The sequence below is a fragment of the Panonychus citri genome, unplaced genomic scaffold, assembly GCF_014898815.1.
Source record: "Panonychus citri isolate SS breed McGregor unplaced genomic scaffold, ASM1489881v1 Contig00138, whole genome shotgun sequence".
Lineage (NCBI taxonomy): Eukaryota > Metazoa > Arthropoda > Arachnida > Trombidiformes > Tetranychidae > Panonychus > Panonychus citri.
Genome location: NW_026515543.1, coordinates 471,151 through 497,349, shown reverse-complemented (window position 1 = coordinate 497,349; position 26,199 = coordinate 471,151). Strand labels below are relative to the sequence as shown.

Genomic DNA, 26,199 nt, shown 5'->3' with positions numbered 1-26,199 from the left:
ACAGAGAAGAGAGAGAGAGAGAGAGAGAGAGAGAGAGAGAGAGGTGATGGAGATTCTTTTGGTCAAGTATAATTGCAATTAGAATGCAAGAAAAAAAAACAAATGATGTCCAGTGATTAATTAGTTGTATAGAAAAATAATATTTTTTTGCTTTTGGTGTGTAAATAATTAAGAAGGTAAATTGTTGATGATGGAGATTGATCATTTCTTTTGACTTTGAGATGTTTCCAAGGCGAGTGATAACTTATAACTGTTTGAGAAATAAAAGAAAAATTTTGATTATTAATCTAATTGGAATGAGAATGTTAATTATCGATTATATTTACCAATCATTATCTGTCATGTCAGCGATAATTGAATCTTGAAACCAAGCTCTGAACAATCGAGCGACAACAATTCGAGGGACAGTTGGTGTACTATTATAGTTTGGTAATTGTGAGAGTCCAGTTAATTGTTGCGATTGATGGTAAGCAGTTAGTGCAGCATTTATGTTTTGTTGAAGTAAATGAATCTGAGTAATTATCTCAAATTGTTTGCAACATTTTTCCAAATTGATTAATTTTTTCCCTGCAGCTTTTGGATTCTAAGAGAAAAAGCAAAAGGAGAAATTGATTATCATTATTAATTTAGATCAATTATCAATTCAATTAATTGTTATACAATTTTTCTTTTACTTACTTCAATGTAATTACTTGACTTAGTATCGATGAAAGTTAAATCAGTTAAAAATATACCAAGGTAAGGTATTGTACCAAAAGACTCTTCCTCGATACTGTTGATGGTGTAACAATTAATTGTCGACCATGTTGATCAGTCACATAACCATTGAGATGATTAAAAATAGAAGAAAACAAAATTAGATTGTGTAAAAACTAGAAAAGTTTTGTAATCATTGGAAAAATTAATTACTGATTAATTACCTAACTTTAGCAGTTCCTTCAATTTCCAGTTGTGTTTGTCTCAATAAAGTTTGATTGTCAACATCATCAACAATTGTTGATAATTGTTTAAATGTTGATTCAATTGTTTTATTAATTTTAGACCAAACTGTTTGTTTTAAACGGAATATTGATTCATTACTTAATCCAGCAATTACGGCTTTAAGTGAATTAAAATTTTTCATTTTCCTCAATTGTTGGGCAATGTTAATCCAATGAGTTGTGACTAGATCAGGACTAACAAAAAAGACAAACAAATATCAAACAATTAACAATTAACAATTAAAACAAGAAAATTAATATCAACTATTAATTATTACTAATTACTAATAATAATTATTATTATACTTACGAATGTGCTTTTAGAATTGTAATAACAACATGTTTAGATAATAGATTGAAATTTTTAATCATATTTTGAACTCGAGGATTTTGTCGATGGCCATTCAATAGAGTGTAAGGTTTTAAAGATAAAAAGTTTTCCTAAAAGAAATAATAATAATAATAATAATAATAACAATGATTAATTATCATCTCTAATTTTGTTAATCATCATATCATCAAGTGGCTGATTAAATTTACCAGATCAATAGCGGTCAATTGTTGAGCGACAAATTTAGTGTCCAAATCAATGATGCAATAAGCAGGAGATTTGTTGATAGACTATAATAGAAATGGAAATAAAAATAAAAGAATAATAAACAACAATTAGTTAATTGTGAAATTGTGTATAAATTTGTAAAGGTAAAGTAAACTTACATTATGACGAGAATTTGAAGTTTGATCAGTCTGATCAAATTTACTTTGTTCAACAAATAAATGAGCCTTTCGGTAAAGAGTATCATCAATACAAGGAAGAAGTAATAAAAGATCAAATAAAGTTTTTTGGTTTGACAATTGAGTTTCCGGTGAATTAAGTATTGGTGTTGGTGTTGATGGGGTTGATTTTGATTGAGATGAACTTCTTGGTGATTTACTTTGGTTATTAGCTGTTAATAGAGATGAGTCAATTTTCGTAGTCTCATCATTACCTTTTTTACCATTTTCATTGTTTATATTTTTACTTTTAATTGCAGTTAAAATACGAGGAAGATAAGAGGAAGACTTTCGATTACTGGTGGTTTTGCTTTTAGTATTTACGGAAGGAGATGATGTACAATTATCATCAATTGGTAGACTATCATTAATTATACTCTCATCATCGGTACTTGTAGTTGAGGTTGTAGATGTTGTTGTAGATACTGATGTTGTTGAAATAGTAGTTGTAGTATTTGTTGTTGGTATTGTTGTAGTTACATCAGTTGATTCTAATTGCAATGGAGTGAGAAAATCTTCCGGATAATATCTTAACCAATAATGAAGGACAAATCTTAACTGGTGGGGTGATGCTTTTCTTGAATGTTTAACCAAAATGGTGAAAAGCTCTTGAGGTGAACAGTATTTACGATAAGTACAAAAAATAACATGCATTATATGGGTTACATCATTTCGACCTTCCTCCATTGATGTGGTATTACAATGATGATGATTTGATGGTGATGAAGAAGAAGATGATGATGATGATGATGAGACATTTAATTCCCTTTGGTGTGGAGTTAATAATAAAATATATTCCATTATATGTTCAATTGTTGCTGCTTTTAATAAACGTATCCGACGAGTTTCCCATTGTAAACTATCACTATCATTTAAATCATTATTAGACGAATAGGTGATCTTCTTTAAGTAGATATGGTACAATGAGTCACGATTTGTTTCTGCATTCCAGAAACGTCGAGCAGGTGACATGGAGATTTCATGTTTATTCGTGGACATTATAACAACAAATTTCCACTCAAAACAACAAAGCTCAACACTATTAAGATTAAGATATTTGTTTAAAATAAAAGAAAATCTAAAATAATGATAATAACACTTAAAAGGGATGAGAAAAAGAAAAAGAGAATTAAAATTAGATGCAATTAGAATGATGAGAATATTGTAAACATTTCGTTTTCTCTACGTAACATTAACGTTACCATGACAACGAAGAGATAAGAGGGACCGTTGATATAGAAAAAATTCTTTTCTTTCAACAATAGAACTGAAATTAGTTTCTAATTGGACCGACAGATGGGGTTACCTTATTGAAAAGAATAAAAAGTAAGAGAAAAAGAAAGAGAAGTTTTTAGAATAAAATGAAATTCGCTTCCCGAAGTTCTTATAAAAACCTGTTCTAAGATGTTGTAACCTTCATTCCGCTTTTTTTTGTCTTCTTTTTGTTCAATGACTTTTACCTTATCTGGTAAATGACAAGTTGGCATATGATTGTTACTCTTTTTTTCATTTGATTTTTCTTAATTGTCCTGTTAATTTTGTTTCATTGTATTTGGTTTAAATTCGAGTCCATTTGTTATATTGGATTACATTGTGATTAGAAGAAAATGGGTAAGTTTTTGATTACAATTTGTCCTTTTTATTACTTTTTCCTGGTTTTCCTTTTCTTTCTTGTTCTTGGAAATTTTAGTTAGGCCTGAACAATTTAAGATTAGAAGAAATTTTTTTCTCTTGTGTTCTCTTCATCTGAAGTTGATTTTATGGTTAGTTTTTCTTTGGATGAAATTCGCTTCAATTTTTTGTTCTCTGTTTTAATCTCTGCATTTTTAGTTCTTTTTGTTTAGTTTTTGTGTGTGTGTGTGTGTTCGTCTTGTCCATTGATTGAAAAGAAAATTTTTAATTTTCTGTTGAATTTCTCTTTCAATCTTATTTCTGTATATTCTTGACAAGTGACCTAACCCTTTTTTAATGGTTAATTGTGATATGTTTAGATTTACTTTGTATTCATCCTTTTTTATTTCGTTTTTTTGTTTTCTCTTGTTTAGATATGAAATTGGTTTTACTGTTTTTAACCATTGGTTTGGTCCAAGGTGATATGATGAGGAAAAGTATCGTTTTTGATATTAAAACACCAAAGGTTTTCTATTGTCCACAAGAAAAACCAACTGATGTTAATAAAATGATTGTCAAGTCCCGTTCATTAGACAAATTGTGTGAATTTGAAGGTAAAGGTATACCTAAGAATTCAAAGTCTGACTGTTACAATGATATCGATGAGACTGAATATGCTTGTGCTGAAAAACAAAGAATTTTGGTAAGTTTATCATTAATAAAACTTTATTCTCATCTAATTTTATATTAGTTACTTATGAATCAACTGATTTCAAGGTAACAATAACTAGATCAAGATCACTTTTTATACCGATGATCAGTTATGGTCTCAATTTGATTTTCAGCCTACGCTATAATTGAGAAAAGTTAATAAAAAAAATCTCATTATCTTTTTATTATTTCTTTTTCTCCTTTAATCTAGTTACGTATCAATCCACCAAATGATACAGAGACCACAACAACTGCTATTCCATCACCTGATATGCCAGAATATATCAAGATTAACAAGAAAGACACTGGATCAGGTAAACCAGGAAAATCCAAGAAATATTAATCATCTTTACCAAAAAAATTAAGGTTCCTCTTCAAATTATCCATTGGAAACCTGATTGATTATATTTTTCTATCAAAGTGTTAATGTGATCTTAATTATACTGCTTTTCCTACATTGATTTACCCAAATCTCTGTTTAACCATTTAATAAGAAAACCACCTCACTGAAGACAATAATCATTAATCTCTCAAGCAATTTATATTGTTGATTACTCCTTGTCAAAATTATATTATCCAAACAATTTTCTACTCCAATGTAAACAGTATAGAAAATTAGATTCCACTTGATTTCTATAATGTTTTTTTTGTTCGAATCTCAAATCTCTGTTAACACGAAACAAATGATTAATTAATCATCCAGGTAATTAGGATCCATGAACTAAGCTTTTTAGATCATGAAAAGAAATATAAAAAAATATATTAGAAATCAAGTTAAATCTAATATTCTGTATCGTATCATTATTACAATTATTTGTGATTTTGTTCAATGTCAATTTTTAATTTCTATTTATCACTTGGTTAAGATGTTAAGAAGATAATTTTTAGGATTTAATTATTTTCTTAAATTCAATTGTTACATCGTGATTATTATCTAAAATTTAAACTAACTCTTAACAATTGAAGGTAAAGAAAATTTTTAAATTTCCTCAAGGTAACTTTTTCTCATCTGTTGATTACTAATTAAATTAATTTTCTTTCATCAGGTATAAAACTATAAAGGTAAACAATTTATCAATTCCTTTTCTAAAATAATTAATTTTCTTACTTATGGTATTAATTATTATTCATGATTGGAATAAAAATTTTCTACAACTATTAATAATATTTCCAACAAACACAATCAACAACAACAACAATTAAATCGCATCAGCGGAAAAACACAACAAACCAATGACCTAAATTCCGAAAATCGAAACAATAGAAAACAAAAAAAAAGAAACAATCACCAATAGAAAGAAGAAGAAGAAGAAGAAGAAGAAGAAGAAGAAGAAGAAAACCAAAAATCGAATCAACTAATCACCAAATTAATTAACCAAATTTAGAAGAAAAAAAATAGAAAAAAAAAGAATCACAAATGTTCAAATTCTGCGCTAGTTGATCTTCCAAAAGAAAACCAATCAAAACAAGAAAAGAAAAAAAAATTTTATTCTTTGTTTTTGTTGTGAAAGAAGAAGAAAGAAGTTGGAAGACTTTAAATCCTTTCGGATCCATTTTGAGATTATCTTGTTGCTCATTTTAATTTAATCTGTTTCTCTCTCTAATCTCCTTTTATACTCACTCAATTATCTTCAATTATCCTCAAGTCTCACCATCATCATCAATTTAATATCTTCTGTTTGTTGCAACCTTTTCATCAACATCAACACAATTTTGCCTTTGTGATTATTTTATATTCACTTTTTCTGGTTCACTTTCCTTGTTTTCATTTTCTCCTTTTCTAATTAAAATTAATTCATTAATTACAATTGATTTGATTACTTTATTCTCTTTCCATTTCAACGGCCATGAATTCAATTTTAAATGTTGAAAAAGACACGGATAAGGTTATAAGTAAATTCTCAAGTCTATTGGAACATTGTGATAGCTGTTTAACTGACCTCATCTCAGAAATTGAAACATTACAATTTGATCTTTCACAATCTAATGGTAATTAACTTGTAATTTTTTTCTCTCTTAACTTGATTACTCCATTTTCTCGCTTATTCTGTTTACTTCTCCTTTGTGTCTATTTAGCTTTTCTCATTTTATATTCTCTTTCAATGGTCTTCCATCTTGAAAGATGACATATTGTTACAATTATTCCCTTTTTCTCTCTTGTTAATTTTTTTTATCTTCTTCTTCTTTGTTTTATCATCTATTCTATTGTTTGATATTCTCCAAGTTGATTGACCTTCATCTCTCTCTTTTTTTTGGAGAATTTCTATCATTGTGTTGATCTTGTATTTTTTTCACCTTTTCTGGTTCATTGGATTAACTTTGATCTCTTTTTTCGTTTAATCTTTTCTCTTTTCTTATCCTGATTTGCTTCAGCTCCAAATGATGTACTGCCAACCACAAACTCTTTCAGTATGTTAAATCATGTCATCAAAAAGGTTCAAGATGTATCCTCACAATTGGCTAAAGAACATCGTGATTTCCATAGTACAGTTTCTCGTGTTGGAAAAGCAATCGATAAAAATTTTAACTCTGATTATGGAGCAATGGAGAATCGACTTCTCTGGTCTGATGATGAATCGAAAACTATTCTTAATCGAGTTATCATTGAACATTTTATGCGTAAAGGAATGTTGGATATTGTCGATTCCTTGGTTACCGATGCAGGTTTAGAAATGCTTGAAGAGGAAAAGAAACCTTTTACCGAGTTAAATCAAATTCTAATCTCATTACGTAAACGTGACCTCAAACCAGCTCTTGATTGGGTTGAAATTAATCGGGAAAAATTGATCCAACAAAATTCATCCCTTGAATTTAAACTTCACCGTTTACAGTTTATCGAATATCTTTGTAAAGGAGTTGAAAAACAATCTGAACTAATTGCCTTTGCTCGAACCAAATTACAACCACTGGTCGATCGACACGCTAAAGAGATTCAAGCTCTCATGGGAAGCCTATTGTATCTTAAAACGGGTCTAGAAAATTCACCTTATGCCTACTTGTTGGATATTCTTAATTGGAGTGAGATTTGTGATGTTTTCATTAGAGATTCTTGCTGCCTTATGGGTATGAGTGTCGATAGTCCACTTAACATCGCCTTTGAAGCGGGTACAGTGGCCTTTCCTGCTTTACTTAATATCCGACAAATGATGAGTCAACGACGAGTGGCCAGTGTTTGGACAGCTAAAGATGAACTACCAATAGTCATTGATTTGGATAAAAAGTTTCAATTTCATTCAATTTTTGCATGTCCAATTTTACGTCAACAAGCTTCCGATGTTAATCCACCCATGAGATTAGATTGTGGTCATGTTATCTCTCGAGATGCTCTCACCAAAATGTCCAATGGAAGTACTAAAGTTAAATGTCCTTATTGTCCAGTTGAACAAAATCCTCAGATCGCAAAACAAATATTCTTTTAGAAGCAAGAAAAAGAAGAACCATTTTTACCTCATTTCTTTTTCCACATTTACATTAATCGACCAACGGAAAGAAAACGAAATACAATTAACAATCAACAATCAATCGAACACTGGACAAAACAAAAAAGTAATTGTTACATTTCTATCATCTTGACACCGGACCAATTAAAAGACTAAATCGGATCATCACGTTTTCTCATCATTAACAACACCATTTATATATTAAATCACCTTCAATGTATTACCATTGAGAAGCCTAATCATCATCACAATTATCATCTGCAGCAATTGAATTAACCCTCCCAATGAATATGAAATGAAATCTCAATGATGACTTTTTGCCGAGACCAATCAACATAAATCATTAAGCTCAACTTCCAGCTGATCCATCATTTAATAAACAATGACAACTTTTTGTTTTAATTAACACCCTTGTGATCATCATAACAAAGTATCATCATCATGATCATCATCATTATATCATCAAAGTTAAACATGAACAAAACAAAACAAAGTGAATCCATCACAAAGTTAATTGTGTCTTATAAAAATCGGTCATTAATGGTTATGATTAACTACATTATGGAAAAGCTGATATTTTATAAACAAAAAAAAACGATACGAGACTAAAGGAAAAGCTGCAAACAAATTAACGTAATCAAATTAACTAACTAACAATTTAGTAAACAATCTAATCACAATCTTATACTTTATCATGTACATATTACTTATATTTTTTACCTTCTGTCCATTGGATGACCAGCAGAGACAAAGGATAACATTGGACTTTTTTTTTAATAAGCTAACACTAATTACAATCAACAGCAACAATTAACACGATTTGAGGACAATCAGTAACTTGCTGAATATTTAAAGACTTTTGTTTCGTGTCCACATTGATGATGGTTTAAAAAAGAGACACTCACAAAGAAATTACATCAATTTGATAATTAATTTGATCCACGCAATCAGTTAAATTGTAGCTTGACCATTAATGTAAACATTATTAATCCAAATCGACCAAAACAAAGTTAATCAACAAACTTAATTACCAACAACATTGAGGGTCCAAAAGTTTATCAATAACAACAAAAACATGTTCCAATGTTTAAATTGCAATCAAAACTGACAACAACAATTAATGTCAACAATCAATATATTATATACACATTGAGAAAACAATTTAATCATTAATATTAAATTACTTTTCATAAACCTTATTGTACAATTTAAATGAAAAAAATGGAAAGAAAAAAAGTTAATCAAAAAAAAAGAATAAAAAGAAAAATTGTTGCAAAATTTACTAATTGTTAGCAATTAAAACCAATGAAAGAAATTAACTTCTGATGGGACACGAATTAAATATTTATAAATGAATATATTGTAATATAAAAAAAAAGAAATCAAGTTAATTATAATTTGTGTTCTTTTAGGGGACAATTAATTTGGTTTGGGTTTCGCTTAATCATTTATAATTAAGCTAATTGTCTGGTTCATTTTCTCGTATTTTGTTATATCAATTTTTTTACATTTCTGTTGATTTTGTCTCTCTTGGTAATTACAATTTATAGATTGTTGTTGTTTTTTTTTGCTATATCAGTGATGACAATATTTTTTTTTATAATAATAATAAATGGTGATATTAATTATAATTAATTAGATATAAGTTGCTTGTGGGTATTAATTGTGCCACCTTATACTTTGAAGGTGGTGTTAGAGGTTGGGAAGGATAAGAGATTTAATCACAAGCAATTAATTGTTTATGTTTATCTAATTTCCTCTTTCTCTCGATTTGATTGTAATTGTAATCCTATCGATTTGTTGGTTTGTCTGCATCATTTAATTTTTTTAAGTTTCCCTTATTGTTATGAGTTTAAATTGTTGGCTTTGTCAGTTTATGTTGATGTCACTTAGATAAATATAAACTATTTTCATACCTGTGATAATTGTTTGTTGATTTCAGTGAGTGGGTGGTGGTGGGTGAAGGTTTGGTTTTGATGGGAGTGAGAGAGAGAGAGAGGGAGGGAGGATGATACAAGAGAAGCGTGAGTAAGATTATACAAAGATCAGCTTATTTTTAAGAATTTAAGTTAACATCCATGTTAATTATAAAAAAGAAAACATTAATTTGTCTTTTTCCTTCTTTTGTTTATTTCTGACTCATTTTGGTTTCTGTTTTCCTTGATGTCAAATTGAAAGAGAGAGAGAAAGAGAAAGAGAAAGAAAGAGAGAAAAGTCTGCTCATGAAAAACATGGAATCAGAAATTCAGAAAAATCTAAGTGATTACTCGTCTCCATGAGAAATTAATCTTTCCCACCACCTTCCGTTTACTCCAAAACTGACGCTTGAAACTGCAAAAATCCTCTTGTTTCCTCCTTAATTGTTGTTTGTGGTGGATACAAATGTATCACCCAAAACAAAATTTAAGCCTTGGACTTATTTCAAATTCTTTTTTCCTTCAATGGATGCTTAGATATAGTCAATTTACAGAAGATAACCATGTTAATTATTTGTTAATTGTTGTTGTTGTTGTTGTAGTTGATTTTCATTGTGCTGTTAAAATTCACACCAGAGTTTGGTTGGGTAAAAATTATTGATTGGCTTTGGCTCTGTGAAAAAACAAACAAACAGAAAATAAGATTAATGATTAGAAAAAAAAAGAAAATCATCTCGAAATTAAAATAATCTAACAACTTACGTTTTAGAGTTATTAGCACTTTCTATGATTTGCCTGAGACATCTTCCAAATTCTTCTAGAATCAGTTTCTCTACTTCATCTTGACTTAATCCTTCCTTCTCAGCGGCATCGGCTTGTGCCAATAGACATTCACTCGTGGCTTCGATAACGTCATTAGTAATGAAAGAGCAATGTGTCCTATGGAAAAAAAAAGAAGAGAAAAAAAATTATGATTAGTATAACAATCAATTAATCTACAAATATATATATATACAATTATCTAACAAATGATTGATAAGAATATGATAAACAATTGTATCTTTTTCCCTTTTTCAATTAAGTAGGTGGAGAAAAGTTAATGTGTACATAATTCAAATGAATTGGAAAGCTAATCAATTAGTTGAATATCATAGAGATGGATAAAGTAAACATACAAAATAAGAGGCCCAAATAATTAGATAATTTGACCTTAAAATTATGAGCATTAACTTGTCAATCAGTTGGAATAAAATTAAACTTGAGAGGAAATGTTAAAACTATCAAGTAAATAGACACTATGAGCTTTGGCATTCAAAAGCCATTTCATATGAATGCCAATGGTAATAATCAAGATAAGTTTAAGAAAAAGTAAAGATTCTTAAAATAAGCTTGCCAAAGTAGTAAACTTGATAGTTGGAAGAAAAAGTAAAATAAAGATTTTCCAATGAAAAAAGAGAGGGTTTTAAATGGTGATTAATTGTTGTACCTTTCAGCTCGATCTGCCATGAAAACTGGTAGCTTAGCACGGAAATCACTTCCACATAGATGAGATTTACTGGCCACTGATTGTTGAGCCGCTCTAACTTCAGCAGCATCAGCAAGATGCATTAAAGTTTTCCTCTCGTAAGAGTCTTCATAGTTTTTACAGCTGATACATTTGCAAAGTTCTGAGCACAATATTTTAGCCTCGTAACATTCACAATAGTTTTTAAGACAGCCACTTCGACGGCAATTACAACCTTTGGTGTGCCTTCGTTCAGCAATGTCACCTCGACCTTTACCAATTTTAGGATGAAAAGCATGCGGATTCCTCTCAAGACACTGTTTGATTGCTTTTTGTCGTTCTTCTTCGTGTTTTAGATTATTTGCACAATTAATGCAATTACAATTATTACAAAATTCTCCATTGGCAAAGCAATCACAGTAGAGCTTCAGACACTGAGATTTTGTACAATTACAGGGTTTACGAGGCCTATTTGGATCATTATCTAGCTTTGGGCTATCGGAGAGAAAGGAGAGAAAACAAAAAGAGAAAAAGAGATTAGTCAGTGAGAGTAAAATGGTTTATTGAGAATTTGATGTTTCTTTTAGTGAATCATTTTCTCTTTTTTCATTCTTGTTTAAAACGTTTAAAATTGTTTTCTTCTTCTTCTTCTTTTCATGATAACTTACCCATTCTGAGCAGGTTTTGCAGAACTCAAACCTGCCAAAATTTGACTTGCAGAAAGGACACTTGCTTGTTGATGCGAAATTGGACTTGGAGCTATGGGAACAAAATTGGTTCTAGTTGGTGTAGAGGTTATTGGTTTACTTGCAGCCAAAGTCACTTGTTTGGTGTTAGATGATGATGATGTTAATGATAATGAGGTAGTTCCTTTAATTTGATTACTTTTTGTAGAGATAGGAGTTAAAACAGATCCAGAGACAGGTTGATCGACAACAGGGGTAGAGGTTTGTTGTTGAACAAATTGGGCTGGTACCATAATTAGCCCGCCGGATCCTGTTGCAAGGAAAGTCGGTGTTGAGGTTTGTTGCTTGTTAACGGGTTTGTTAACATTAGTTGAACTGGGTGCGGGTTGTATTGAGAATGGTACAGACTTTAAGTTAACAAGATCGCCTCCCTGTTTAACAGGACTTGTTATCAATAATTGCTGTCCGGTTGGTGTCATTATCACCTTTGTTATAATACTAGACGCTGGAAGGGTATTTGTAGTTGTTTGGGTTGGGGTTGGTGGTGCCGGTGCAATTGCTTGTGGTTGCCTTTTAATTAAATTTCGATTACTGGAACTTGGAATCCTTTTAAAAGCAGGGCTTACATTAATTACACTCTCACCACCGCCAGTATTACAATTGATAATATTATTACTGGAAATAGTGTTACCAACAGAAGTAAAAATATTATTACTATTGACAATAATTGTACCACCACCACTCGTGGCCAAAGTGTTACTATTATTATTATTGTTGTTGTTGTTGTTGTTACTATTTATGATAATGGTATTACTAGAAGAAGGTGATGATAATGTTGTATTGTTATTACCACTGATGGTAAGATTTTTACTAACAACACCAGTTAATGAAGTAACGCTGCTACTGCTACCAATAGATTCACTGGTTGTGATAGGACCAACAACCGAGGTACCAATAAGAGATGGTGGTCGTATCGATGTTATAAATTGAGCCAGATTGGAGGGTTGATTATCACCTGTTGAATCCAATAGTTGACTTGAAGAAGCATCAGTTAACATTGATTGTTTATTTGATTCACTAGCCTTTGAACGACGTAAGCCTTTGGTACTTGTGGCGGGAAGAGAAACTCCTTCAAGCGGGGCAACCAATTCTTCACCACAACAATCAATGCTAACCTCACTTCCAACATTTTGAAATATAATATCCTCGGAAGCCATTTCTTTCCTCTAACAACAACAAACAATTAATCTCTTTAAATATCTAAATAAAAATTGATAAACACCAGATCAAAATCACCATCACAGGAAATATACTTCGTTAATAAATTCACAAATTTTTCCACTACAAAAAAAAAACAAAATCATTTCAAAAGTGAATCCAAAAAGATTCGCCATCTTGAGAGAGGGACCGTCACCTAATTACCATCGAAAAGAATTTTTTTTTTTCCTTTCGAACAAAATAAAAAATGAAAATCGAATCAATTTGAATTGTTTTGATTTTTTGATTAAATAGAAAATATGAAAGAGTTAAGTTGATGTTTTTTTTTTGCTTCGAAATTTTCTGGATAATTGAAGAATTTTTTTTTTCCAAAATATTTGCGAGTAAATAGTTGACATGTTTTCGAAAATAAATAAAAATAGATTGATGACCTTTTCTCGCCGGTTGTCATTCGATATTGTGACCTGATCAATTAAAGAATCATTTGATTGACACAAGTTACTTTTAAAAGAATACCTTGTGAGTATGATCCTTGATCATCTTCTTCTTCTTCTTATCATCCTTATCATCTTTCTCTCTCTTTATGCTCTTTTTCCCCTCGAAAAAGTTTCCATCTCCCTTTACCCATTTCCCTCTTTTCATCCTTCAATTTGTACCTTTGGATGAAAAGGTTTTCCTCTCTCTCTCTCTCTTTCATCCTCATCTTCCTCTTTCTCCATCATCATCATCATCATCATCATCATCTAGAGCTTGTAAACAACTCATGTGGTTTTCAAGCTTGATTATCATAACCTAATAATTGAGTTAATATCTTTACTTTTTGGTTACTAACGTTAATTTAATTTCATTCACATTTGTTGATTTTTCATCATCAAAAATATCAAGTTATTTATAAATAATTGAATTTGTAATTACAAAACTTAATTTCATCTTAATCATCATCATATGTTTGTATTTTTGTTAGTTTACTATTAATTTTAATCACCCGCGTTTCCCTTAAATTGTAATCAACTTATCACTTTTAACCATTTCATATTCACAATAGTTTCAAGTAAATACAACAATCAAAATAATCAAAATAATCACAATTATCTCATCAACATCAACAATTATGTCTGACGATGTGTCAAATTTATCTAAATCAGTGAAAACAATTAAGAAGAAAAAAAAATTAACCATTGACAAAGAGGATCAACAATCAAGACCCAATTCCATTGATATTACAAGTACAACAACAACAACAACAGCAACAATTAACTCCAATTCATCAAATTGTGATGAGGTAACAAATCTCATAATAACCTTAACAATTAACCTAATCCCTTTATTAACCATTAACAATTAGTGATCTTTAACTTGTAAACTGTTAAAAGCGCCAGTTAATTGTTAACCTAAACCCTCAACTGTCAATCAAAAATTGTGTTAATTTATATTATATTTAGTTGTTTCAATCCCATTTACACAATCAGATCAGTCATTGAATTAATTACTTGAAATAGTTAAATAAATTTTGTTTAATCATTACAAATCACGTCTAGTTACATAGCTGACCAACTAATCATGATTTACAATTGATTGTCAAATTAATCAGTTACAATTGTTTCACCAAATTTTCAAATCCCAAACAAAATAATGAGCTTGGCAATCAAATGATTTATATATGTTTAGTTAATGGATGTCAAGGTTAATTGTGATTACTCGTGTCTTTAAATAAGCTGCCAAACGACAATTAAGATTAGATTTAGGATTAGCTGAGTAAATCGGATTAAGGAGGGAGAAAACAGTTAATTGAAAGTAATCAAAAAGTATGAATAACAATTTGATTAACTGTCAAATCGAGTCCAATGTAAATGAACCTTTTAGTTGATGAAAAGTTTTTTTTTCAAAGTAATCAGTTAATTGTGATTAAAACAAATAACAATATTGACGTAACTTTTTTATTACATGATAACAATTAATTATCACTATAATATAATTTGATGATTAGACTGGAAAGCTTTTAATACTAATCAGTTTGATTAATAATCAGTGAAGGTAAAAATGATCAGGGATTGAAATCAATTGCGTGATAAATATTCAACTGGGAATTGATAATATTGTCATCATATTTATCATCCTCATCATCTTGATGATGATGATCATCATTTATCAACAATCAATATATTATCATCATGATGATGATAATTATTATCTTAATTTAATCTGATGATTATTATTATTATTCAGGAAAAACGGATATTAAAATGTATCTTCAATAAGGAAATTGTTTTTATCATCTCAGGAAATTTTCATCATCTAATTTTGTTACAACAATTAACTAATCATCAGTTATTGTCGACACAATTTGACACATTGGTTAACACAAACCACTTTTATATGAATTAATTTTTTCAATTGTGATTAAATTATTGGGAATCATGTTTATTTTAACCAATTTAAATGATGAACAAACTGAATTAATGTTAATCCATTAAACGAGGTAAATTATTATCAACAATAATCATTAAATTGTTGTCACTATGATATATTTTATTACTCACTCAACCATTAATGTTTAAACAATGAAAACTCAGACAATCAAGTTAATCATATTAAATTATATTAAATTCAAGCTCGACAATGATAATAACCATTAACTTATCCAATCCTCTTATGTGTATAAGTTAATCATTTGTGCTCGTAACTTATAATCAAGTTAATTGAATTGTAGAAGGGTAGAAATTGAATTAATCAATATCGTTGATTGTTTAATTAAATTCTAACCAGTAACAATTAAACTCTCTCTCTATCTATTTTTTCATAGACCGATGATTTTTTCAATCTGATTCCAATTGACAAGATGATTCCTCGATCCAGTGATAAACAGTTTCGTGATCAACAATTAATTAAACAACTTCCAGCCCATGATTTAGCTTTAGCTTATTGTAATTACGTTGATACAGATTCGAAGGAAAAATTTATCGATTTCGTTGAGAGTCGAAACATTTACAATTTAGATATTGGATATTATCGTCCAGCTAATCAACTAAATAAAGTGAGTGATTAAGTGAAAAAAAATTAAATTCTCTATAAAGAAAATATATTAATTTCTTCATTTTTAATTGCAGATTTGTAAAAATTGTGGTAAAGAAATACGATCTCGGGAGATAATTGTAATTGCTCCTAAATTTGGTGAAGTTAATTGTTGGCATCCACCTTGTTTCATTTGCTCTGTTTGTAATGAATTATTAATTGATTTGGTTTATTGTATTAAAAATGATTCACTTTATTGTGAGAGGCACTTTGCTGATACAATTAGACCAAGATGTTCAAATTGTGATGAGGTAAGTTAATCATAATTTATTTCCAATGTTCACAATCAAAAATTAACTTTAATCATCCAAATACGACAATCCATATATTTCTAATCTATTATTGACCACACGCATCTTCTAATTAGTAGTAATTACCTTTTCTTTGTCAACTCAATTTAATCATAAATCTATTCGAATTCTAATCACTTGAAACTTTCGAGTCGAAAAAAAAACTTTTTTTTTCTCGATTTTGTTTCACTTCGAAAATGTGACCAGAGATGGCGCCACTTATTTCGCAAAGCAAATGAAACTTTCCAATCAACAATTTAGAAACTAATTAACAATTTTGAAACAAGTTAATCGATTACTGATTAATTAATTTTCACTTTAATTGCAAATAACAGGAAGAAAAATGGAATAATTCTCTTGAGTTAATGATAAGAAGAGCGTAAAGAAGTTGATCAATTTTATTTGGTGTAAAAAGTTAAATACGGTTGACCAGTAAAAAGAAAAGGTCAACAATTAACTTAATCACAGACAACAAAGTTAATTGTGTGTGGGAGTTTTAATCAATTTAAATTGTTGAGGTGAAATTTAAGATGACAATTTAAACCAATTGTCATAAAGATAACAATTGACATGCGTTCAATTGAGTATTGAGTATTAGTCATAGTCGCAGGAATATTGATTGTTCACAATTGTCCAATAATAAAGAAAAGTAATCAAGATAATCATTGGAGACAATTAACGATTTACCCATAACCGAATCATGAATAAAGTGAGAGAGAGAGAGATAAATAACAATCGACTAATCCAGGTAATCGAAATGTCCAATTCGATTGGAATGAAAATTTTCATTCTAACCCGGAAATGAGATGAAAGCTCCCAATTTATGACTCATCGGTTAATCATTATCCTTAATTGTTCCTAATGGATTAACATTGATTGTTACTTACATAAATGATGGAGAATAATCAAAATAAGATAAACTATAAATCTCACATTTGGATTAATCAAATCGAAAGTGATTTCTTAATGCTAATCTAAATTTGCTCAACATTTCAATTGATGAAAATTGATTTTCTGTTCACAATTAACTTAATTCACTTCATCTCATTTTTTCATCTCATTTCTAATTTTATCTTTGATTTGATTTGATTTACTTTTTTTTCATTCATGTCGTAAGCATTTCCCTTGCTAATCCTAATCTAGTTAAACTTTGATAATAATCTGGAAACTGATTAACTGGATTAACATTATCCATCCCACCCTTTTCATTGCAATCAGCTCACAATTTAAACTCAAAAATACATTTAAACATTTACTTCAAGTCATTACAAGGACATTTAATCCTGATCATAATCACAATCACCATGATGATGATTAAACATCAATCAAACTGATTGTTGCCTCTATCATTAATGTTTCAATTCTGCTTAACTAATCAACTTTGTATTGTAAACAATTTAATTATCAACCTAACACCTATGATATAACACTAACTTACTTAGTAATATGATTAAGTTTAAATTATTCACATTTAAATCAGTAAATCAATTTTTCTCTTTCACAACAATTTATCGTCTAATTTACATTCTAACACTTAATTTTTAATTGTTGTAATTTATCATATTCTATCATATTATCTTGATTGTTTTCTAACAATTAAAACAATTAAAGAGGGGGGAAAATTAATGAAACTGATCGAGCAATTTAATTTTCAATCTCATGTTATCAAAGATTTAATTTCAAATTTAATCCAATTTGATATCAAATATCATGAAAATTAACAATTAGGTTAACTTACAACAATTAAATTCTTGCCCTTGAAAAAAGTTTAATTCCAATGATTGAAAATGAGTCTTAACAATTAATTTGAAATACTAATTGTTTATCATTAGATAATGGTTTAGGTTATGATTAGTTAATTGTGAACCTTAATCATTATGAAGCAAAAACTGTGAATTTATTAATAGTAACACAGGAAGGAGTGTTGATTAATTGTTTTAGATTTCTAAATGATTAATGACGTTTCAACGAAATTAAATCTCTAAATTGATTAACAATTGAACTTTACCAACATTGATAATCATTGATCCAATGGTGATTAAGTTTAAATTGATTAAGTGATCACATTGATTACGATTAACATATAATCTTAATCTATTTATGTTAAAAGTTAATTGAGTGGGATTATAACACAATCGATGATGAAATTAAATGAATCACATGTTAATTTTGATAATTTACCTGAAAACAGTTGACGAAAATAACTGAATTAACTTAATCACTTTTCTTAATCATCCCATTAAATCACAACAATTAATCCATTAATCCAATCAAATGCTTCAAAGGCAAACAAATCAGATTTAAGATCATAACCTTTAGGTTAATAAACTTTAACCATTTATTCAAGTATCAAGTAGTAATCGCAACAATTAACAGTGATAATGATTGTGATTAGAAACAACAATTAGATAATCAATCAATTATCTTAATAAAGTTGATTGACCAATGAAAAGAAAACGTCAAAGTTAAAATAATATATAATCAGTTAACTGGGAGTTAAATTATTATCCATTAGATTGAATCTAATGGATAATAATAATATGGAAGCTCAAAATTAGCTAATGATTAATTTTAATCACCAAGTTGATAATGAGGAAGAGAATAGTTTAAATTGTAATTATAATTATCGTAAATTTTTGATTCTTAATAACATATTAGTTTCGTGTTCAATTCTGTGCTCATTTGACTTTTTTTGCTCGAGTAAAATAACAAGCGAGCGATGGATATATGGAGATGATGAGGATTAGAATCACAGATGAACCCAAGGGTTTCCTTTTATGGAGACTCTTAATCTTCATTCTGTATTCCTTTCTAACAACAGTCTTATCATCCTCATCCTCATCCTCATCCTCATCTTCATCATCTCTCTCTCTTTCTATTTTTTCTGTCTACAAATATAACTGTACTTTTTGGTTGCCCTGCACCTAAGACAGACATGATTGCAACTATTTTATGCACACGATTCTCCATTGGTTATTTTGAGGTTCCTTTTCATCCTCATCTTCATCTTCATCTTCATCCTCTCTCTCTCTCTCACACACACACTAGTTTTATCCTTCTCTATCATCATATGTAATAATATCATCATCCGCATCCGTATTTCAATTCCGTTCTTACCTCATCTACTTCAAGGATACAATTGAAAAGTTACCAATTTCCAATTTCTAATCAACAATCAATCACCGTTATTTCAATTGTGCTTATATCCAATTAGGAGAGGGAGAGATTAATAAAGAATCTATTTTGATTGTAATTCATCAGTATGATTATTAGATAATCGTTGAGATGATACATTCAAACTAAATCAATTGATTTATTGATTTCTATCAAACTAACAAATCTAATGATCAGATGAGAGCCGTTCATCATTAGGATTTTGTAAACTATCATGGAAACTTTTCCCACCCTGAATTTTTCACTCTCCCACCGCCGATAAATTTGAATTTTTTTTCCAACAGTTTTTCCAAATCCAAGTCCAGTTTATTTATATTCAAAAGGTATTAATAGTTAATTTAGTTGCTAATTAACATGGTAACATTGATAGTTACTGAATTTTTCTCTGAATCTTTTTTTTTCCACTGAACTTTTTTTCTGATTTGCCAAACAAATACCATCATGATTAACATGATGAAAACCACTTGCACACGAAACTTAATTGTTTACAATTTGATAGACATTTAGTTTGGTGTAACAACTAGAAATTCATTTGATCATCGATTCTAAGGAAAACTATTCCTCGATTGTTGATATTTAATCTTTTAATTGTAACAATCAAGTCAACAATCATCATTATCATTTATAAACACTTTTTTTTCATGATACAATTTAGCTGACTGATTGTTGGACAAAAACTATCAGACTAATACAACAATCAATTGATATTGATGAAAATGTTTTCCAATTTTGATGAAAATTTTTTTCCTTCTGATTTTCTGATTCAGTGAAGATTCAATTTGATTGCCAAGAAAAATTTAAACTAATGATTATTTTAAAGATATGATTAAGAATCAACTGTTTACAATTAAACTCAAACAATGTTAGAAAATGTCACCAACCTCAATCTTACAATACAAATCTGATCAAAATCATGAATGAGAAATCATTGATTAATCATTTGAATTGGAAATGAAAAAAAAATCAAAAATGAAAAGTGATCATGATGATGAATCATAAGGATGAGGTCGGGAGATACTGAAGATGATGATGTAAACAAAGATGATAACTGACAACAACAACAACAACAACAACAACCTTCCTGTCAAGTAAATTACTAGTAACACATTTAATTATATCAAATAAACAACGATAAATCTGATAAATGAGAAAGGGAAGCAAAAAGGAGAGAGAGAGAGAGAGACAAAGTTCCTAGAAGATGAGGATGATAAAAAGCGGATGGAGATAAAAGATGAAGATGAAAATGATAAAGATGATGAGAAGATGATAATGATGCTAAAAAATGCATTTTCCTCACGGCTCCAAAGCACAAATACCCAACTTGTTGTTGGCACAGTTGAAGGAATCACAATAAACTTCATCACTTTGAAACTTCATCTTTTTTATCAACAAGCACTTTGAGTCTCCCTCATCATCCTCATCACTTTATCATCTTCTCTCTTTCTTTCTTTCTCTCTCTCTCTCTCCACCTACTTATAAGGGTCTTTCCTCCCTCTCTCTTGGGTGGAGAAAGAGATATTTTTCCATCTTCTTTCTTTCTCTCTTTCTCTCTTACTTTTCCTCTGTCTTCATCATCATCATCGGGAGCTGAAAACAACTCATGTGGCTTAGGAACATCATTATTATAGCCTAATAATTTTCTTCAAATTGTTCAATTCATTTTAACTATTCAAGCTTATTACAAGTTGTTTTTTAATTTCCCTGGTTAATTGAGTTTCTAGTGATTATTTTCATCTTGTATTCATCCAATTAAGTGTCAGTGTCTCTAAAGATTGTGTTTTAATTGTCATTTATTATTTACAATCGCTTCTAATCAAATCATCTCAACATGTCTGACGAAGTGTCCAATGTCGAAGTGAGAAAAATCGTTAAAACAACAAAAAAGAAGAAAAAAGTTACCATCGAAGGTGATGTTCGAGAGGAAAGATCAGGTTCTATCGAGATTACAAATACAATTAACTCTAATTCTAAACCAGATAATGAGGTAAACAATTAACTCTTCTATCATATAATCATTATATCATTAGTCTAAATTAGAGTTTATCTTACACTTCGTTAATTGTTACAATTTGTTTTTCCATCGAAATTGTTATTTGATATAAAAACAAATAGAAATTATGATTTACTCAATCAGATCAAATTACAAATAATCACAATTTAGATTATTGATTTGATTTTATTGTTCAATTGACAAAATGATTTTATAGTAATTTTTAAATTGATTCAATTTCTTAATCAGTTTCAAATAATCAATAATCAACTTATACAATTAACACAAATCATCTCACAATATAATCTTTTAATTAAGTCTAATCAAATTAAATGATTTGTTAACAAGTAATATGTAAGTTTTAATGAGATTGAGAAATATTGAGATTCCAAACTAATTGTCTCGTGCTTGACAACAATTAGTGAATTAATGATGACAAGTATTGAGAGAGAAAATTTAATTACTATCAATTTAAAGGATACAATTTAAGTATTAGGAAAGTGAGTTAGAATGTTTAAAAATCACTCCCGAAGTCGAGCTGAACTGGGAGTTAAAAAGGTGAATTAAATATTTACTCAATTGAAGGTGGATGAAGATGAGTGAGTAGGTGGGTTAGGTAATTGGTGATGAGTTGAAGGAAGATGATGAAGATGATGAAGATAATCTTGTCAAGTTTAATGTTCGATGTATCGAAAAGAGAATGAAAAAATTGTTGATCTAATCAGAACTCTAAATACCTTGAATCTTGTGAGAATCTGAATAATCCTCTTAATCATCATTATCATTATTTCTCATCCAGAACTGAATTCCAAGCATAATTAACTGACGAAATGTAAGAAAGAGGATGATAAGAAAGACATAAAGAGAGAGAGAGAAGAGAGAGAGTGAGTGAGAGAGTCATGATGATAAGGGAGCCTCAAGTGAGCTTGAATATTGTTGTTTTTTTATTCATCTCACTTTTTTTTACATGTTATTTTATATTCAGTGTTGACTTGATGAAATAGTCTTGATATTAATCATCAACATTAGTTGATTATCATAACAATTAAAACCATAACGACAAGTATATACAAAAGTAGTTGATCTTGATTGAAACGACAATTTAAATGCTAGTTGATTATAATTGAATGTTCACCAATTGATTAACTGATTGTTTCAAACTTTTTTAATTTCTTTCTAAATTGTTTAGCTTATTTTCTCGGGTGAATATACCAAAGCCATGAACAAGGATTGGCACTCAAGTCACTTTAGTTGTTGGCAATGTGATGAATCATTGACTGGTCAACGTTATGTCCTTCGAGATGACCATCCCTATTGTGTCAAATGCTATGAATCAGTTTTTGCCAATACATGTGAAGAATGTAACAAAATCATTGGAATTGATTCAAAGGTAAGTTAATTCAGTTCTCTGTTAATTTAGAAGAAGAAAAAATTTTTCTATTGATTAATTATATCCTTCTAATAACAATAATTGATGGCAAACGATTAACTGATTGTTTTCATCATCAACACTTGAATTGTCAAGTAAAAGATAAGACTTAATTGTTTACCTTAATCACTAACAAATTGTTGATAATTATCGTTAGTTAAGTTGACAGAATGATAAAATCAAATGATTTACTATCAGTGTGTTAATTTTTAACTCTCTCCCTCTGTTTTTGAGTCAATTTGTTTGTCTTAATTGTTGTAATTTACTAATTATTTATGCAGGTTTTCATACATATAATATTAACCTTGGACTATTGAATTTGTTTCATTTGAGTTGATTGTGATCAAAATTGATTATAATTTAGTGAGTAACCATACTCAACCTTAACCTTGAAATATAATTTAAATTGTTTACTACTGATAATTTGTTCATTGAGATGTTATTACAAACAAAATTTATTGATTGTTGATCATTTTTCAACTAATCGAAGGTTAAATTTGATCAACTATGTAATAAATTGACGTAATTTTTATTTAAACTTGATTATTTATGATTATTATCTAATCATGATTAAGTAAAAATTGATTGTTAGACATTATATTATATTATTGTTTCATTTTCTTGCATAGATAATCAGTTAATTGTGATAGTTATTCAGGATATCAAAGGATCATCATCAACAATCAAATGTAATGTTATAACCTATGATTTATATTAAAAATCTAATGGAAATAACTAATTTGAATTAAATTAATAATCATCTAGAAACTTTTTTATTTGTTAATTTTAATTGTAAATTTGATTATTTACTTTACCAAATCTTAATCATCAATTGAACATAATAAATAATTCATTTCCTTTTCCTCTCATATGTTTAAATGTATCTAAATATAATCAATCCATTACAATAGCTTTTGATTGTTATTATTATTTAAATCACGATCATGATTAATAAATATATTAACTAACATGCAATTAAGTTAATTGTTTCCTATGATAAATTGCATGTTGATATTAACCTGATTGGGTTAATTGTTGATCTTGAAAATTTTGATCCTTCCCTTGTGAAAGTTTCAACAATTTAAGTTTAAATTGTAATTGAGATTTAAATTGTTCAGTTTCGATGCCCATCAAATGTTAATTAGGTTAATTGTAAGATGATATTGAAACTTAATTCAGTAATTATCTTTGATTATATTGTTTGCTTGAGCAAATCCAACAATTAAAATTATTTGCAGCCAGCTCAATTGTGTGTGTGTGTGTTAATTACTGATTAAGTTAACTAACATTGACTAATTTAACCCACCGAACTAAATTAAAACTAGATTAACGGAAAGTTTTCCCAAACTAATTTAAGTTCAATCAAATATCATGTTGGTTAATTGGCTGCAAACCAACAAACCTAAATTGTCACCCGTTACTTGATTGGGCACTTGAATTATAATCTTAATTGAAAGTGATTAATAATCAAAATTAATAAATTACCGAGAGGCAAAAATTGAGCCTCAATTAAGCAGATGAAAAAAAATTTTCTTCCAACTAATTAACACACACAAAGAGTCAAATTGCTAACAAGAAAAAGAAAAAAAATGACGATTAATTAATCACTCCAACTAATTGATTAATTTTAACGAGGAAAAAAAAGATCAAGTCTTACACAATTTAAGACAATCAGTTAATTGTTTCGACTGTGACTTCAAGTTGCTCATAACCTAATCCATTCATTGATTAATCCCAATCTATCAACTGATTTGTTATTGAGTTAAATGTTTGATTGGCGTTTATTCAGTGAATTAACTAATTGTTGTTTTGATTTTTGATTTCCCTCTGATTGTTAGGATTTATCTTACAAGGACAAACATTGGCACGAAGCTTGTTTCCTATGTAACAAATGTCGAGTCTCATTGGTGGACAAACCTTTCGGCTCGAAAGCCGAACGAGTCTATTGTGGTGATTGTTACGACGAAGCATTTGCCAGCCGATGCGATGGATGTAATCAACCATTCAAAGCCGGTAAGTGATTAGAACAATTAACCAAATGATCAACTTAATCATCTCAATTAACTTAACCTTTTAGGAATGAAAAAAATGGAGTACAAAGGACACCAATGGCACGAGAATTGTTTCATTTGCGTTGTTTGTGCCAATCCAATCGGCACTCGATCTTTCATCCCCAAAGACAATGAAATTTACTGCACTGGTTGTTACGAGGATAAATATGCCACTAGATGCATTAAATGTAGTCAGGTATGTCCACGTATTCATATGGTCACTTTAACCTGACCAGTTGAAAGATTTTTCTCTGAAAAATTGACCCAAATTGACCTTTTATTTTCCACTAATAGATAATAACCTCTGGCGGTGTGACCTATCGAAATGCCCCTTGGCATCGTGAGTGTTTCACTTGCACCGAGTGTAATAATTGTTTGGCTGGTCAACGATTCACATCTCGAGACGATAAACCTTATTGTGCTGAATGTTTCGGTGAATTATTTGCCAAACGTTGTACTTCATGTGAAAGGCCAATAACTGGTAATTAACTAATCACCCAAAATCTCAATCGATTTGGGAACTTATTCAATTTTAATCGATAACCGATATATTGATTCTCTCTCTCTCTCTTTTTAATTGTTCTTTAGGAATTGGTGGAACTCGATTCATATGCTTTGAGGATCGTAATTGGCACAATGATTGTTTTAATTGTGCCGAATGTAAAATCTCACTCGTAGGAAAAGGTTTCATTACCGATGGACCAAATATCTTGTGTCCAGAATGTGCTAAACAAAAATTACTTTAAATCATATTAATCAAATTGTCGCCATCATAAAGACTGACCCACCACCAAAAAGCACCACCGGCAATGAAAAGCCCACCACCGCTCTCAATATAATCCTGGTTAACTTTTTCCTCCTCTCTTCTTGGCTTCCAATCATTTGAAAATCAATTAAATCCAACAATCAACCAATTTGTGCTTCTCATTTAATTGTGTTAATCAATCGGCACTAATTCAAAATTATACTTACGTTACAATCAACTTAACTTTAATCGTTCAAAACGATAAAATAATTAACCAATTCAAATCATTTTTCACACTCAATCCTTTATCTCATTGCAATTAATTATTACAATTTACTATTATTATCAATACAATATGATAATAATAATATTATATTTTTAATCATTATAAAAAAAACAAAGTCACAATTTAAACTTAGAGTCAATAATTAAATCCTATTGATTAAAATAATATATTAATTGTAGTTTTTGAAGCAAAAACAAAAGTCATTTATTAATTTGGTAACAATTAACTTAATTGCTTGTATCTCTACATGTCTAGTGCTGCTTTTAACAATCAAATCAATGTGAAACAATTTAGGACAATTAATCACAATCTAATTAGTAAT

At 29.3% G+C, this 26,199-nt stretch overlaps 5 protein-coding genes across 6 annotated transcripts; 3 read left to right on the top strand and 2 right to left on the bottom strand.

Annotated features, from left to right (window-relative positions):
• Nucleotides 1-120: 120 nt before the first annotated feature.
• LOC128393253 (ras guanine nucleotide exchange factor K-like) lies at nt 121-2,923 on the bottom strand. Its single transcript, XM_053353392.1, has 7 exons — nt 1,698-2,923; nt 1,521-1,601; nt 1,291-1,421; nt 921-1,175; nt 679-772; nt 327-583; nt 121-250 (listed from the first exon to the last, which is right to left on the bottom strand). Exons 1-7 carry the CDS (start codon nt 2,751-2,753, stop codon nt 202-204), a joined length of 1,923 nt encoding a protein of 640 aa, XP_053209367.1. The 5' UTR covers nt 2,754-2,923; the 3' UTR covers nt 121-201.
• Nucleotides 2,924-3,137: 214 nt separating this feature from the next.
• On the top strand, nt 3,138-5,422 carry LOC128393258 (uncharacterized). Its single transcript, XM_053353396.1, has 3 exons — nt 3,138-3,365; nt 3,800-4,068; nt 4,288-5,422. Exons 1-3 carry the CDS (start codon nt 3,362-3,364, stop codon nt 4,417-4,419), a joined length of 405 nt encoding a protein of 134 aa, XP_053209371.1. The 5' UTR covers nt 3,138-3,361; the 3' UTR covers nt 4,420-5,422.
• Nucleotides 5,423-5,602: 180 nt separating this feature from the next.
• Nucleotides 5,603-8,710, top strand: LOC128393255 (E3 ubiquitin-protein ligase RMND5A-like). 2 transcript variants are annotated; one of them, XR_008326114.1, is made up of 3 exons: nt 5,603-6,065; nt 6,450-8,149; nt 8,259-8,710. XR_008326114.1 is itself a non-coding variant. In XM_053353394.1 (2 exons), exons 1-2 carry the CDS (start codon nt 5,924-5,926, stop codon nt 7,493-7,495), a joined length of 1,188 nt encoding a protein of 395 aa, XP_053209369.1. In that variant the 5' UTR covers nt 5,603-5,923; the 3' UTR covers nt 7,496-8,710. The 2 variants fall into 2 exon arrangements, 1 of the variants encoding a protein (XP_053209369.1); XM_053353394.1 differs by having other exon boundaries at nt 6,450-8,710.
• A 357-nt stretch (nt 8,711-9,067) lies between these two features.
• LOC128393252 (protein lin-54 homolog) lies at nt 9,068-12,989 on the bottom strand. Its single transcript, XM_053353391.1, has 4 exons — nt 11,605-12,989; nt 10,919-11,431; nt 10,195-10,371; nt 9,068-10,105 (listed from the first exon to the last, which is right to left on the bottom strand). The coding sequence occupies exons 1-4, from the start codon at nt 12,837-12,839 to the stop codon at nt 10,087-10,089; spliced, it is 1,944 nt and encodes a 647-aa protein (XP_053209366.1). The 5' UTR covers nt 12,840-12,989; the 3' UTR covers nt 9,068-10,086.
• A 710-nt stretch (nt 12,990-13,699) lies between these two features.
• On the top strand, nt 13,700-25,892 carry LOC128393140 (four and a half LIM domains protein 2-like). Its single transcript, XM_053353269.1, has 8 exons — nt 13,700-14,122; nt 15,644-15,874; nt 15,948-16,163; nt 22,556-22,756; nt 24,634-24,808; nt 24,873-25,042; nt 25,141-25,327; nt 25,435-25,892. Exons 1-8 carry the CDS (start codon nt 13,952-13,954, stop codon nt 25,590-25,592), a joined length of 1,509 nt encoding a protein of 502 aa, XP_053209244.1. The 5' UTR covers nt 13,700-13,951; the 3' UTR covers nt 25,593-25,892.
• The last annotated feature ends 307 nt before the right edge of the window (nt 25,893-26,199 follow it).